At 44.3% G+C, this 16,710-nt stretch overlaps 1 protein-coding gene across 2 annotated transcripts in view; it reads left to right on the forward strand.

Annotated features, from left to right (window-relative positions):
• Positions 1-16,710, forward strand: part of SND1 (staphylococcal nuclease and tudor domain containing 1) — a 407,933-nt gene that overhangs the window by 215,918 nt on the left and 175,305 nt on the right. For both annotated transcript variants that reach the window (XM_002712078.6, XM_089328543.1), the window contains exon 13: positions 14,826-14,936. In XM_002712078.6, coding sequence (XP_002712124.1) covers positions 14,826-14,936 — 111 coding nt within the window. The remainder of the gene's footprint in view (positions 1-14,825; positions 14,937-16,710) is intronic.

Here is a 16,710-nt window from a genome sequence, read left to right on the forward strand (position 1 = left end):
AAAGGGAAATAGGCTGGGAATCAGAAGACTCTTAGATGCCCATTGTGATGATGTTGCTTTCTATTTTTCTCTTCCCAAGTCATTTAACAACTTTCTGGGTGTCTCTCTGGATCTGTGTTCATCTCTGTATGGAGGCATTTGGATTAGTTTATCTCTGTGGACTCTGCTCAAAAATTCTGTGACTCAGTCAGTTATTACTTTGTTTTCATCCAGCAGTTCACAGAATCCCCTGGGAACTCAGGGAGTGAAATCAGGCAGCTGGCCATAAATATTTATTGAGTGCCTACTACGTGTCTAGCTCTTCTTGGACCAGAGGGGAATGTGATCTAGGTGAGAAGACAAGATATGTACACAAAGGAAGATATAATACAGAGCTATAAAAGATAAGTGCCAAATGAGTGCACAGCCTGAGGCTATGACCTGTGGAGAGTTGCATGCTTGGAGAGAGCTGCCAAGTCTACAGGGTGGCTAACACAGAGTGTAGGTAGGCTGAATGGAGGACAAGAGAGGCATGAGAGAGCTGTACTGGGGACTGCCTTTACTGACCTCTTGCCTTGCCACTTGTGCTACTGTTTAGCTAACATAAAATCACGTTGGGAATCAGAAAACCTGACTTCTAAAAGGTTATGACAGGATTCCTTCTGGCAAGTCTGAATTTTCTGTTTTATTTTTAAGTTTTTATCTGCTTTGTTTGAAAGGCAGAGAGAGAAGTCTTTCATCTGCTGGTTCAGTCCCCAAATGCCCACAACAACCAGAGCTGATTCAAGCTGGAGCCAGGAGCCTAGAACTTGTTCCTGCTCTCCCATGTGGGTGGCATTTTCGTAATCCATCAACTACTGCCATCCATGGTACACATGAGCAGGAAGCTGTAGTCAGAAGTGGAGCTCTTACTTGGACAGAGGCACACTAACATGGGATGAGAGTACCCCAAGTAGTGGCTTAATCACTGTGCCGAACACCCACCCTTGTTTTACTGTATTTTAGAGGTGTAATATATTATACACTAACTACCTCTGTGTTGCTAGAAAGATTAGGCTAATAATGTGGCTTAAATACTGCCCCTTGATTGGATACTCAGTAATTGTTCACTAAATCTAAAATTACCTCTTGAGTGAAAATAAATGAAGGAATGTGTCATCAGCTGTTTACAGGTTAGGGGTTGGGCACTTTGCTGTTCATTGCTGGAACCCTATGTTTGTACTCACAGCCTAGGTGTAGCTGTTTTGGATGGTTACAGCCCTGTCACTTACAAGCCTAACCTTACTGTGCTGCAGGTTTCTCATTTGCAAAACAGGAATGATTATAGTCTTTATCTCATCAGTATTTTATGAAGATTAAATGAGTTAATAAGTGTAAAGCATTGAGAATAGCACTCAATAAATATTACTCTTCCTCGTTTTCCTCCACTGTTTTGCTTTTCCTTTCTCTCCTCAACTCTCTCCTCCATCACCTTTCTCCCCCTCTATCACACCTCCTTCTCTCCCTCCCTGTCCACCACTGTGATTCAGAAATTCTCTCCATATTGAAAAATGTCAAGCACGTTTTCTGTGTGGTAGTGTGTTGAGAAGGAGGATTCCTTGGCGGCCTAAGCTTTCACAGGGGTGGGGAACCTTTTTTCTGCCATGGGCCATTTGGATATTTATAACGTCATTCGTGGGCCATACAGAATTATCAACTTAAAAGTCAGCCTGCTATTTCAAGACCCACCTGTGATGGCCTTGGCCAGGCCAACAGAAATGAACGGTCACTGACCAGACATTCCCTACCCCTGAAGGAGAAAATGACAGTTTTTGGGGTTGGTTAGCATTGCCAGGAGGCTGGTGAGGGAGGCTACAGCAGCTCACAAGAGAGGTGGTGGGAGCTTCAGCTGGGACAGAAAGATACGATGGAAAAGAACATGGTCGTGGGATGAACCATCATTGATTACAAGTCACAGATAATACGTGGGAATGACAAGAACACAAGGCCTTGGGGACTGGGAGCCTGAGGTCCTGCACAAGGAAGACTGTTGGGAAGATGAACTGGTTTGGTGAGATTCGAAGAGATGTAACTAGGGAAGTGAGTTTTATTTTTGAAATGCTGAGATTTACATGATGAATCATACAGATTCACATGTGCTGGGAATAGTTGGACATGTAAATGCATGGCATATTTAGCAAGCAGTGGACCAGTTCGCTGAATTGTGTGCGCATGCTTGTTGTCCCATTTAGTTTTTTCAATGAGGCCTAGTAGTTTAGTGATAATGTTACTGTTTTTGGAAGGATCTATTTCTTTCCTTCTATGACAGAAGTGTGTTTGTCATTTACATTAAGGTCATGTTGAGGACATTGTGCCATGTTATGTCATATAGGCCGACTCAGACGAGAGTCTATACAGTGACCTCCTGTGAAATGGACTTTTTATTTCTTCTCTGTTTTCTGTTATTTTGGTGATTGGAGGTGAAAGGACAGAGTGGGTATTGCAGATGTGTGCAGTTGGACGTTGTTGATATACCCAGGTGATTCAGCCAGTATTCATCATTGTCCTACCTTCCGCAAGTATTTTGCTGACTTGGAAGTGCATTGGTACTCACAGAGGAGCTAGCATAATGGAATATAATGCCGCAGTTTTACTAGTCTTATAAAGGTGTAACCATGATATTGCTGAATAAATGAAACTATCAAATAAGAGGTGGCAATAAGATGATAGTACTGTAGGGATCCCAGGGGCAGAATAAAAATGTCTATTTACTAAGCACACCTATTTGATAAAACTATTTGCTGTTATAGGCTTCTTCTCCCTCTTTTTCTAAATCCCTGTGAGCCTATATTTTCAGCACTTTTGTCTGCACTGGCCTGATCTGTGAAGTGGTTAGGTATTTAATTCTACTGCTTCCAAGTGCTAGTTTTTCTTTAAGATCAGGGTAGGTACCCCCACCTAGGGTGGCTGGAATTGCATGGAAATCAGTTAATGAATATGAACCTTGCAGCAGAGAATTAGCTGTTCTGGCAAGGTGAATATGAGATGACATCTTTTCATCCTCTTTTAAAGCCAGGTTCCTACACATCTTTGTTGTTGTTTTTTCCATTCCTCCCAAGCTGCTGGTGCTGGCATGTGGACTCTGAAGTTGGAGAGCCTTGTTTTTCCCCCCTGGACAGGCAGAGTTAGACAGTGAGAGAGAGAGAGACAGAGAGAAAGGTCTTCCTTTTCCGTTGGTTCACTCTGCAAGTGGCCGCTATGGCTGGCGCGCTGCACTGATCCGAAGCCAGGGGCCAGGTGTTTCCTGCTGGTCTCCCATGCAGGTGCAGGGCCCAAGGACTTGGGCCATCCTCCACTGCCTTCCCGGGCCACAGCAGAGAGCTGGACTGGAAGAGGAGCAACCTGGACAGAATCCGGTGCCCCAACCAGGACCAGAACCTGGGGTGCTGGAGCCACAGGCGGAGGATTAGCCTGGTGAGCCAGGACGCCGGCAGGAGAGCCTTTTGTTAGTGCTCAAGTGTAAGCCCCTTAGGGATAATGAAGTTTGCACCCTTGTGTGCTGTGGGGATCACAGGAAGCAGTGACAGGAATGTCTTTTTCTCCTGTCTGGCCCTGCCTGTCTCTTTGTTCTTCCTCGCTCCCTTCTTTAACCCAGCCTTTCTACCACTTTTCTTTTGGTTTCTAATTATGTGTCCTTTTGGATTCTTAAAATAGGACTAGGCCCATATGAATCTTTGTTGTTCTTGCCTCCCCTCTCCGTGAGGAAGAATGATTAGGATTCATTAAAGCACAGTCATTGTTCCCAAGAGTTCTTGATTTTCATACCTCAACTCTAATGTCTAGAAAATGCTCTTAACCCTATATTGTGTGCGGAATCACAGACCTGTATATAGTCTGAATGCTCATTAAATATGAACTAATATTAACTGGCCAGATTTGTGTGGAGCAGTGCTTTCTTTGCCCCTTGATTTTCTGTGAAGAGCCACTCTATATGCAGCCATCCATGCATGTGGGTTTTTGGGTCAGGCTTTCCACACAATCATGGCTGGACTGCTGGGTCCCAGAGCCTGGAGTGGGCTGTGCCCCACCATAAGACTCCATAGATTTCCAGCCCACCCTCCCCCACTGCCCACCTCACCCTCAGAGCTAAAGCATGTCCAGGGACAAAGAAGCCTTTGAAGGTTTCTCCTTCTTTTCACATGTAGTGTGCATGCTGGGAATGTCTCCAGCTACTGTTTGGATCCTCTGTTGGCTATCTTGGCAATAGGTTTAGTAACATGGAAAAAGAAGCCATTCGGTGTAAAAAGATTTTAAAAATCAATTTGAGTCAGTTTTGGAACCACATAAATTTAAAGGGAAGTGAAAAATAGGGAAGATAGTGGGAACAAGATTTAGTAAATCTATAAAGTATGTGTGGTGCCACCTCAACTGTTTCCAATTATTGATGCTTCCAAAACAAAATCTCCTGTCTACAGATGCTGCTTGGCTATGTGAAAAAGTGCCTTCTGGATGAATATGAAGAAAAAAAGAGGGGAACACATACACAAAAAATCAGTGATCTACATTCACCCTGTAGAGATTGTGGAAATAAAAAAAAAAAATTGTGTGGGAGAGTTTCAGTGTGACTCCTCTTAGATGCCCCCCCCCCTTTTTTTTAAAGATTCATTTATTTATTTGAAAGTCAGAGTTACCCAGAGAGATGAGACGCAGAGAGAGAGAGACAGAGAGACACAGAGAGGTCTTCCATCCTCTGGTTCACTCCCCAATTGACTGCAATGGCTGGAGCTGTGCTGATCCGAAGCCAGGAGCTAGGAGCTTCTTCTGGGTCTCCTGTGTGGGCGCAGGGGCCCAGGACTTGGGCCATCCTCTACTGCTTTCCTAGGCCATAGCAGAGAGCTGGATCGGAAGTGGAGCAGCTGGGTCTCAAACTGGTGCACACATGGGATGGTGGCGGTTCAGGCCAGGGCTTTAACCCGTTGCGCCACAGCACTGGCCCCAAGATGCACTTAAACTTAGTATGGAAAGCTTCCTGGTCCTCTGTAGGGCTTTCTCTTTGCTTGAGTCTTAGTTGGAAAATAGCAACTTAATAAAATAAGTTTATTCATTGCCCGTTGTCTCTTAGCTCTGTCACATCTGCTGTTCTTAGCCTTTATAGACTTATTTCATCAGCTTATATGAGGGTCCTTCACAAAATTGATGGGAAAGGTACATTGCGAAGAAACTGTACAGGAATTCCAAAAATTTTTGTGCCAAAATTTTATCTTTTCATTTTTTCCAGTGTTTTATTTTATTTTATTTTATTTTTACTTGAAGACTTATTTGTTTGAAAAGTAGCATCGCAGTGGCAGAGGGAGCAGTCTTCCATCTACTAGTTCACTCCCTAGATGGCCACAACAACTGGGGCTGGGCCAATCTGAAGCCAGGAGCTTCTTCGAGGTTTCCCATGTAGATGCAGGGGCCCAAGTACTTGGGCCATCTTCTGCTGCTTCCAAGGCACATCAGCAGGGAGCTGGATCGGAAGTGCAGCAACCAGGACTCAAACCACCTCGCATATGGGATGCTGGTGTTGGCAGGTGGCAGCTTAACCCACTGTGCCATGACACACCGTACCCACAGGGATTTTTGAAGTATGCTCATAAAATCCAGTGCTTTCTCAAGACGATCGCATGTCCCTGCCTCTAGAGCATGGGTAAGAGAGCTGTTAGTGTGACCATGTAGGGAAGGGAGCCTGGCTTGGGCCTGTGAGCTGTTGAGCATTCCCGCTACTTGTTTGGTATCTTTTGGGATGGGGATTGCACGTTCTGCATTTACTCATGTGAGTAAATGGGGAACTACGACTCTAGGAAAGCTACTTTCAGACTCTCTGAGATCTCTGCCTCCTTGTTGACTCCTGGGGTGACCTAGTTGCAATGAAAGGCATTAGCACTCCACAGCTTCTCTCCTATAGCAGCCCTCCTCCCGAGGAGCATCCCCTGGCAGTGGAGGAGGAATGAAGTCAGCCTTCCTCCACATCAGAAGTTTGCTTGGGATCCATCCCAGCATGTGTGAGACCACTCCCAATGTGGATAAAGGAGGAGAGGAAGTTTTCTGGCGTTAAGACAATGGCACCATTAAAGTGCCTGAGGCCTAGGAGTCTCGCAATCAGTAGGAGCCATGCAGTTACAAGGCACAACCATAGGGCCCTGCAGTGACTATAAAGAAATTCTATAGTGAATGTTGTGTGTGTGGATGTGTGTGAGATGTGGTTAAATGGCTATTACGAATATATTGTGCTGTTGATAATCTTTTCTTTCTGTTAACCTTGACTGAAATATACCACAGAAGCGTTTTCTCAGGAGTTTGTTTTGCATGTGTGCTAAGCGTATTTGCCTTACGGAAAATATTCTGCTTTTGTAATCTCTGTGGATGCCTCAGTGACTGATAAAATGTAGATGGGTTTTAAGTGGAAAATGTTAAGCTCAAAGAGTTAGATAAAGATCTGAGCCTGAGCCACTGAGCTATCTGTTATCCTTTTCAGTTGGAGAATGAAGGCATAGGTGTGTGTGTATAAGGGTGTTAAGGTATTATTCCATATAGTCACTCTTTTGATATCTTCATCCATTTGACCCAAGTTCTGTTTTATCAAGTACTGTATTCCCTTTCAGTTGGCTCCACTTAAGTCACAGAATGTTGGAGTGAGATAGAATATATATGTACATAAGGAAGTTTTTAATCTTGATTTTTCACTGTTTAAATATGGATTCCATTTAGCTCTGAGCACAACCAGACAGGGAAATGCATAACATGTAGTCTGGTTCTCCCATGAGCAAGCAAGATCTTTCTGGATAAGCTTTTTCTGCCTTTCCTTGGTTTTGCTTTATGGAAAGTTAGTCATGGTTGGTGTTTGGGGAAGAACATAAACAGTTGTCTCAAGTCCTTAGCAGGCGTATCTGATCAGAGGGATAGACTGGCATGGGGTGTCACACAAGATGTCAGAGTCCATTCTGGGTACAGACAGCCATGTGGGGACATGGCTCAGTGGCAGAGAACTGGAGTCTGAGCCAGGAAGGGGCTGACATCAGTGATACAAGACTGGTTACAAACAGGTGTATTGATTGATCTTGTAAGTAAAAGTACTAAGGATAATTCAGATTCCTCACTGTCAGAGAAGGAAGTTCTAAATACAGAAAGCAAGGGGGACTGTAATGAACCTTGTAGTGTTCGTTCAGGACTACAGGTACCTGTGTGAACTCATGGAATGTTCGGCTGCTAGAAGCAGCAGATGCCAAGATGAATTTAGATGTGCAAGGGAATTATTGAAGAGAACTCTACTGAGCGAAAATGGTCTGGCTAGGGGAGCCACCAGACTGCCACGTAGTTCAAATCTCAGTGGGGAAGGGAGGGAATGAAGAAAGGTTGGATAGGAAAAGTACAAGCTATGGGAAGTTCTGAACAGAGTTTCTTTATGCTGTTTGGGAGTACTCAAATCTACGTTGCCCGTTAGAAGAGTCCTGTGTCTCAGCAATACTAGGGTCTCTTCTGAGCCCAGTTATTGGGCTGGGCAACCTGGGCTGAAATAGGGATGCACTTCAGAAATCAGCATTGTGCTTCTTGCAGTTGGAGATCCAAGAGGCACATCTTCATGATGACCACATGTGGTTTCAGTAGTTAGAGAAATATGGATGTCAACCCGGGCTCCTTAGCTACATTGCTTATTACCAAGTCAGAAATGAAAGAGAAGATAAACCTGGATCGAATTGTTTTCTCAGAAATCCAGGAAGGTCTCATAGAATAAAAAGGAACACTTCTGAATGACTTTGAAGCCAGTTTGTTCCAAAACCCACTGGCCAAATTGAGTTCATCAAAGAACATTAGTAGTGAATTATCACCCTGTGAATAAAATGAGATCCCACGAATTCCTACTAATGTAAACAAGTAAATGAATAACTTCGGAGTTCAGTGAGGGATATAAATTATTGAGTTCAGAGTACCAGACTGCCGATGTGGCACAATGCATTATGTTGCCACTTGTGATGCTAGCATCCCAATCAGAAAGCCTATTCAGGTTCTAGCTCCTCCACTTCTGATACAGTTCCTTGCTAATACACCAAGACTTGGGCCCCTGCCACCCACGTGGGAGACTTGGATAGGGTTCCTAGCTCCTGGCTTAGACCTGGCCCAACCCTTTGAGGAGTGAACCAGCAGACGGAAGATCTCTCTCTCTCTGTCTCTGTATCTTTCAAATGAATAAATAAATCTTTCCAAAATAGGGTGCAAGGAGTTTCTTCTCATAAAATACCTGTTTATTACAAAGAAGATAATAGTCATTTTTTAGTGAAGCCTGGTAGACACCACCCTAATGAAATGAACATACAGCAGTGTATAACTTGAATCTGAACATGGAAAGTAGTTAAACTGTAATGGGCCGTACTTTTCAGCAGTGTCAGAACCATGATAATCAAAGACAGAGGAACTATTCCAGACCTAGAAGCATGACAACTAAACATAACTTGGAATCCTGACCTATAGTAGTTTCCCTGTATTTTTTTTGAAGATTTATTTATTTGTTTGAAAAGCAATTACAGAAAGAAAGAGGGGGTTTCATCTGCTAGTTCACTCCCCAGGTCTGGGTCAGGCTGAGGCCAAGAGCCTGAAAAGCCATACAGGTCCTCTATATGGTTATCAGGGGCCCCAAGTACTCTGGCCATCTTCTGCTGCTTTCCCAGGCACATTATCAGGGAGCTGGATTGGAATTGGAGCACTTGGGATTTCAATCATCGCTCACATTGGATATAGGCATCGTAGATGGTGGCTTAACCCATGGAACCACACCGCCATCCCGAGTAATCCCCCTTTATCTTTATCTGCAGTATCTGTTACCCATGGTAAACCAATCTATAACGGAAAATTCAAGACATAAGTAATCAGTAAGTTTTAAATTTTGGACAGTTCTGAGGAAGATGATGAAATCTGACACTATTCTTCTGCCTCACCTGGATATGATTCATTCCTTCATCTAGCATGTTGACATTGTGTGTGCTGCTCTTCTTAGCAGCCACATGGTAGCCGCTTGGATGATCAGAACTGCCATCTCAGTATCAAAGTGCTTGTATTTAAACAACCTTTCCCCGACTTACTACCAACCGCATAGAACAAGAAAGAGGAGGGATGCTGGCAGTTTGGGATATGCCAAAGAAAAGCTTAAAGTGATTATCTTAAGTAAAAAAGTGGAAGTACAAGAAAGTATTTTGAGAAAGACCACATTCATGTAACATTCATAGCAGCATGTTGCTGTACTTGTTCTATTTTATTATTCTTATTGATGTTTAATCCCTTGCCATGCCTAATTTATAAATTAAACTTTATCATAGGTATGAGTGTGTAGGGAACAACATAGAACAGTTGTCCCTCCATGTCCATGGGGGTTGGTTCCAGGACCTGCTACAGATACCAAAATGGATAGATGCTCAGGTCCTTTAGATAAAATGACATAGAATTTGCATGTAACTCATGTCCTCATATATGTTAATAATCTCTAGATTACTTAGGATACCTAATACAGTATAAATGCTGTATACATAGTGTTTTAATGTATTATTTATGAAGGATGACAAAATACACATGCAATTTTTCCCCTAATTTTTTTTTTTATTTTTTTGACAGGCAGAGTGGACAGTGAGAGAGAGAGAGAGAGAGAGAAAGGTCTTCCTTTGCCGTTGGTTCACCCTCCAATGGCCGCCACGGCCGGCGCGCCGCGCTGATCCGATGGCAGGAGCCAGGAGCCAGGTGCTTTTCCTGGTCTCCCATGGGGTGCAGGGCCCAAGCACCTGGGCCATCCTCCACTGCACTCCCTGGCCACAGCAGAGAGCTGGCCTGGAAGAGGGGCAACCGGGACAGAATCCGGCGCCCCGACCGGGATTAGAACCCGGTGTGCCGGCGCCGCTAGGCGGAGGATTAGCCTAGTGAGCCGCGGCGCCGGCCCCCCTAATATTTTCTACCCATGATTGGTTTAATCTGTTGCTTGCAAGCCCATGGATATGCAAGGGCTCACTGTATATGTAGAGTTCAGCACTGTCCTTGCTTTCAGTTATCTATTGGGGGTCTTCGGATGTGTCCTACTCAGATAAGGGTTAACTCTTACAGATCTTTTTATTCTTATCAAAGTATTCCATTACCAGTTGACAATCTTTGACTCCTGTATAGATTAGATGGCATTAATGTCCTAGTTCCACTATGCTTGTTGAGTATGTATGAAATGCCCTGGTTTCTGGGAGATACCTACCAACATGTCTGGAAGCTGTAGTAAAACTGATTTGCCATTTGTTCTCAAATGGTCCAAGGGGCATGGTCATTGTATAGTAAGTGAAACTTTTCTGAAACATTGGTTTCAAAATTACAGACACACATATACAACACTGTGAAATGACCCAAACAATTTTAGACAAGTATATTTCCTATAAATATATAATTTTTCACTTCCATTATTGTGGTGGGTTAAGCATGCCTCCTGCAACTGAAATTGGCTTCTTAAGATTTCTCTTTCGTTTTTTCTTTTTTTCTCTCTCTCTCTCTTTCTTTTTTAATTTGAAAAGGCAGAGTTACAGAAAGAGAGAGGGAGCAGTCGAGTGATCTTCCTTCCACTGGTTCACTCCCCAAATGGCCACAACAGTCAAGGTTAGGCCAGGCCAAAGCCAGGAGCTTCATCTGGGTCTCCCACATGGGTGCAGGGGCCCAAGCACTTGGGCCATTTTCTGCTGCTTTCCCAGGCGTATTAGCAGGGAGCTGGAATAGAAGCATGGCAGTCTGGACTCAAACCAGCACCCCTATGGAATGTCAGTGTTGCAAGTGGCACCTCTACCTTCTATGCTACGACACCAGCCCCAGTCTTCAAAATTTCTACTCTCTTGTATGGACATAGGACACGTTTTCTTCATGTTGGCAGCTTATAGGACTCCTGGTTTCAAAGCTATCTAACAGTGTGAAAGTACACACTTACAACTTTGCTTGCTATGCAAAGGAGTGGAAGGGGAGGATGTCAGCTACCTGTAGTTCTTTTGAGAAAGCCTGTGTGTGAGACCTGTGTAACTTGTGCTTATGTCAGGAACACCTGATCACGCCTGATAGAACGTGTTCACTTTAATGGAACCCTAAATTTCCCTCTGAGTTTAGAGAAGCGTTTCCATCCCAGAACTAATTTTCTTTGTGTTTTTAGCTGATACAGAGAGATGACTTACTGTTGGACCTCCATGGCTATTAGGTCCTTTTTTATATGCTGATTGTGAATTATCCTTTCACACTGGGTATGTGTAATTGGAATAGAATTACTGATATACACAAGAAGGCAGAACTTATAAATTTGTCTAAGGCATCATAATGTCATGGCACACAATTTAATGTTCTCTCTTCTTACCGGGCAACCGATCAAGGCACCAGTGTCAGTTTCTGAGCCATCTTTAGCCAGGGGAAAATCTCCTGACCTTTCATTAGCAGCCAAAAGAAATGAATGAGACAATCAAGTACATGGATCTAGGCTAATTCCATTTGCTCCCTCTCACTTCATTCTCTTTTGAAACTGCAGTCTCAGATAATAGGGTGGAGAAAGACAAAGGCTGGGCCTTGTGCAGAAAGTTATCATTCTTTGATTCTAAGCTATGCAAACTTGGCTTGGAAAATAAGTAATGTTCTATTGGTATATTTCCAAAATGATTTGGTGTTTTTCTTACACTTAAAAGAATATATCATTTTTTATGGAGTTTTAAAACAACATTCAAAGAATTTTGCTGTGGGTGGGTGTGATAACATGGTGCAGCATGTTAAACTGCCACTTGTGTGCCTACATCCCATGTCAGAGTGTCTGGTTCAAGTCTCACACACTCCTTATTTCCTATCCACCTTCCTGTTGATGCATCCAGAAAGGCAGCAGATGATGGCTAAACTACTTGGGCCCCTGCCACCCACATGTGAGTCTCTGGTGGACCTCTAAGCTCCTGGCTTCAGCCTGGCCCAGCACTGGCTATTGTGAGCATTTGGGGAGTAAACCAGTAGATGGAAACCATCTCTCTCACTTGCTGGGTTGCTCCTGCTCTCTTTGTCACTCATAGCTTTCTTTCTTTATGTGAAAAGCTGAGTGTCAGAGGAAGAGGTCTTCCATACCTTGGTTTACTCTCCAGATGGCCTCAACAGCCAGAGCTGGGCCCAGGAACTCCATCCAGGTCTCCCAAATAGGTAGTAGAAGCCCAAACACTTGGGCCATCATCCACTGCTTTCCCAGGTGTGTTTAGCAGAGAACTGGATTGGATGTAGAGCAACCTGGAGTTGAACTAGCACTCCCATATGGGATACCAGTGTCGCAAGTTGTGACTTAACCTGCTGTGCCACAATGCAGCACCACACCCCCCTCCCCTTTCTCTCTCTCTCACTGTGCCTTTCAAGTAGCTGAAAACAAATGTTAAAAGTTTTTGGTTGTCATGCTGTACTTATTATGAGTGATTTAAATAGTTCTGAAAATATTTAATGTCTACTTGGTGCAAAGTGCTATACTCAGAACTAGGGTACAGAACCAAAAACCCATCCCCCTAGAGACCTCATTATTTAGCAAGGAAAATAGAAACTGAGTTAGTAATTCAGTAGAGGGTGACGATGTATCGTGGGGCGGGGCGATTCTCACCTGCCTGACATGTACAAATGGCCAGTGTAGATGGTTGCTATTATTTCATGTAATTTTACTTTGCTTATTGCTAAGCAGCAGCTCCACAACTCTTCCTCCAGGGGAAACTAATTAGGGATAAGAAGCTAAGAGAACATGGCTTAGATGCTAAGCTTTAGAATGAAGGCAGAGGAAAGTAGTGGGCTGGGTGTGGAACGGTCAAGAATCCAGGGCCTTAGAAACTCCACAGGCAGGTCTGAATTGGTTTGTAGACATGTGCTGATAGGATAAAGAGGCAAGGATTGTGAAGGGTTGGGGAGGATGGGGAAGGATCATGCCCTTGGTGCTCCTTGGGCCAGGCAGGTGCTCAGTAATTCTGTGAATTGATTTGAGCAGCATTAACAGGAGTGGATCATTAAACATTTGTGCTGTTCTACTTTGTATTCTTTAGCTTTTCACATAGGAGCTTAATTGTGTGAGTTTTGCTTGCCTGCTCTGCTATTCCAGCATTTCTCCTGCAGACCCCATGTATTGACTGTAAAATGTCAATGCTTGGTAATTCAAAATGCAATAACAAATATTTCTTTGTTCTCTTGGCATTTAAAATCACCGAGACATCTCAACCTGTCAAAAGTGGAGTTGTCCCCCCTCTACACACACACACCCCACCCAGCTTTTTTGATAGCCTTCTGGTGGGAGGTCCCTTCTCTCCTGCCCTGCTAAGGCTCCTTGATGTCAGGTTAAATCCTCGGCATCTACATGTGCTGGTTTGGGGCTGTTGCCTTCTCCATGCTGCCAAACGCAACTCTGTGATAATGACAGCGTTTGCCAGCACGCTTCTGCAGTGACTCAGGAGACAGGGTGGCCAGCCAAGCAGCCTCTTTGTGGGAGTGGAGTTTGAGAAGTGCTAACTCTGTGGTGGTTTTGAGATATTAATATCATGCTGGCAGTAGATAAACAGGCAGCAGAGGGACATATAATGAGAAGAGAGTCAGCACAGCATCTTTTCTCCACCAGAACATTGTTTTGTCCTTGTCTTTTAAGGAAGTATGTTCTCCTGGGCTTTGACGAAGAGAACCATACACAAATACCAGTTAGTTCGGCTCCCAGCATCCCCCCCAGTGTGACTTTTGAAAGACCACTAGTACTTTTTGAGTTAACTGTATTTTCAAATAGCACTAAATCATAGCATATGGCACAGTAGCCTACTGCTTACCATACCCTCTCCCTAAAGGGCAGCAAAGCAGATGGTGTGAGTGGGGCCTTTGGTGTAATTATGCCAGACATGAGGAAAGACATCCCCACCACACTCCCATATATAATATCATGCCTGTTGCTGTCCAGCAGTTGCTGATGTTGGTTTTTGAAAATTTGCTTTTGCAGCTTGCTGGTTCACATCCACGTTCCCTTTCCGGGTTGGGGAGGAGCCATGTGCGTATGCTTCAGTATTGGTCTGCAGGTCATTTCCCATGTTCTCTTGTCTAGTTAGTGGATGTAGGCCGCTTGGTGCCATCTCTTATTCCCAACTGGGAGCAATTTCCTTATTCCAATGAAAAGAAAAAAGAAGGTACTCTGCCTTCTCTGGTCCCCTCGGAGATTACTCCAAAACTGGTCATCTCAGATTGAAAGATTTTTATCTCATTTTATTCTACCAGCCTCCGTCCCAGCCTCCTCTCCAACTCGTTCATGATTTGTACCTTCTGCAAGCCCCCCTAAGGTGGGAGATCACTCTTAGGAGTTCTGCTGAGAAGTCCTTTGAGGCTTACGTTAGGCCAATATTTCTAACGTTGCCAAACTAAAACAAGACATTTTCTAGTTACAGAATAGGCCAGAAAGGAGATTTTGAAAAATTTAGGTCACGCTTTTATGTGCTTGTTTTTTTTTTATCTATGTGCCTGATACTTTAGAGCAGACTTTTCTGGCGGGTAGTGGCTTGTTTATAACATTCTGTAAATAGCCCGGCCTAATGTGGGCTTTTTACAGATTTTTTTCTGCTAGTTTTTATGTATGGATTGATATAGCATCTGACTGTACTAACCAGAAAAATGCTGAGCTAGAGAACTTTGTTATTCAACCTTTTATTTGGATTTCTCGCTTAGCAACTCATTGGTCTTGAAATCCTTGGCTTCTCCCTCCCTCTGCCAGAGGGCGTTAAGACCTCCAGGTGCTAACCGTCATTATTTCTGTTGACTGAGCCCCATATGTACCTCCAGTGCTCACTGACCTATCTTTTCTGTTACAGCAACATTGCCGAGGCCCTTGTCAGCAAAGGTCTAGCAACAGTGATCAGATACCGGCAGGACGACGACCAGCGGTCCTCACACTACGACGAGCTGCTCGCTGCAGAGGCCAGGTACGACGCAACAGCTCCAAACACAGTGGCACCCATGGCCCCACTTTGTCCTTTCTCACCAGCTAACTCGGAGCAGGATGTGTTGGAACACAGTAAGCTGAGAAAGCTTGAATTTTTTATTATTCCCAGTTTCCCCATGAAAAGAAGTAAGGCACACTTTGAACTTGCTCTCCAGCCTTGATTCGCTACCCTCAGACGTCCCTTTTTAGAAATCTCTACCATGGTTTCCTATCAGCTATGCTCTCCCTATGTAGATGTGATTAAAGAACCTTGGAGCGCGTACGGTATTTTTGTCACCATTGTGGGGACTCCCAGTGAGCCCCTGCTTGTGTGTCCAGTACATTTTGCCCCGTTGCTCCCCTCCAGTGCCTTCTGCTCCCAGCCCCTCCCATGCACCACCTCCAGACCCTGTGTCCTGCACAGAGGAAATGGCGATATTGACGTGGAAATGAGTTTTGTTTTCAGACACTTCTGACAGCTGGCAGGAGTGCCTCTGAGAAGCCCTGTGACATTCTACGTTTGTCCTCCTTCCCTGTGGCTGTTTGCCCCAAGGACATGCTTGGGCTCACTCAGGGAGAAACACTAGGCCCTGAGCTACCTACTGCTGCATCGACCAAGACAGCTCCACAGACTGCTTGGAGGCAAACAGATACCTCCATCCTTTCAGAGTGGGTGCAGGGGCTTGAGCCTTGCTCTACAGTTTGTCCATGGATTCAAGCACCCATTTAAATCAACTATTTTGGTAGCTGTCGTTAATGCTCTACAGTTGGAAAAGGAATGAATTACAGTCCACTTCATCTGATCTCAGCTTCCACTTTGTCATTGAGATCACTGTTCTTGCCCTTTGGCCATGAGTATTGCCCTGGTATGTGGAATTTACCTCCAACACATGTCTGTCATGGTGATGGATAGAGCGTCTGCACCATGGCACACAGGATGTCAGCTTAGTAGTCAGTGTGTCCGGCTATTGTGGCTTCTTGGATTCGTCTTGGTGGGCTTTTCCCAGTAGGGCCTTGATTCTTAACTACATAGAGCCCAGTGAAAATACCCATCTCTTTGGTTGTTTAAGGCTCCTTAATAGCTATTTAAAAAGCAATGTGAGATATAGTTTGCAACTGGTGTTTCGGCTAAGCCTTCTCACTTTTCTCTCCCTGCTGTCATTATCAGTAAGACAGGTGGGCCCTCGGACCCCCCAGTAGGAAACGTGGTTTGACATCTCTTAGTACCATGTAATCATCTGGCTCCTCAGGAAAATGGAAAATGACAGAACCATAGATGGGATTTAGGGATCGGTCCATGGAGGGGGCCACACTCTGTCGGATCTCAGGGTGCATTGAAGAATGAGTTGTGCACTCCCCAGGTCTCAGGAGCACTTAGCAGTACAATGGGATATATAGTCTTGTTTGCTACACTGGGCTCACTCCACCACTAGTGAATATTTAATTCTGACAGCCAGGTAAGCATGGAAATCATTTTCAAAGCTGCACTGGAAAGTGAGACCAGAATAAACCCTCTTATTATGCAGTAAAAAATAGCCATGGTATGCTCTAATGTGTAGTGCGTATGCGTAGACAGTCAAATTTTTAGGTTTTAAGAAGAAAACAGCCTCTTTAGTCTGGTGCTTATTTTGTGCTCAAGTAATGTAACAAGATGCTTGCTTGCTAAAGCATTGCGCTGCCTAGAGATAATTGTGTGTTGAGCCATTGCTTTCAGACTGATGGTGGAAAAATTGACTCCGAGGTCATTGCACTGTTGCAGGTTGAGTAAACGGAGA

This window comes from Oryctolagus cuniculus, chromosome 3, assembly GCF_051225735.1.
Source record: "Oryctolagus cuniculus isolate XC-2025 breed Fujian yellow rabbit chromosome 3, ASM5122573v1, whole genome shotgun sequence".
Classification (NCBI taxonomy): Eukaryota; Metazoa; Chordata; class Mammalia; order Lagomorpha; family Leporidae; genus Oryctolagus; species Oryctolagus cuniculus.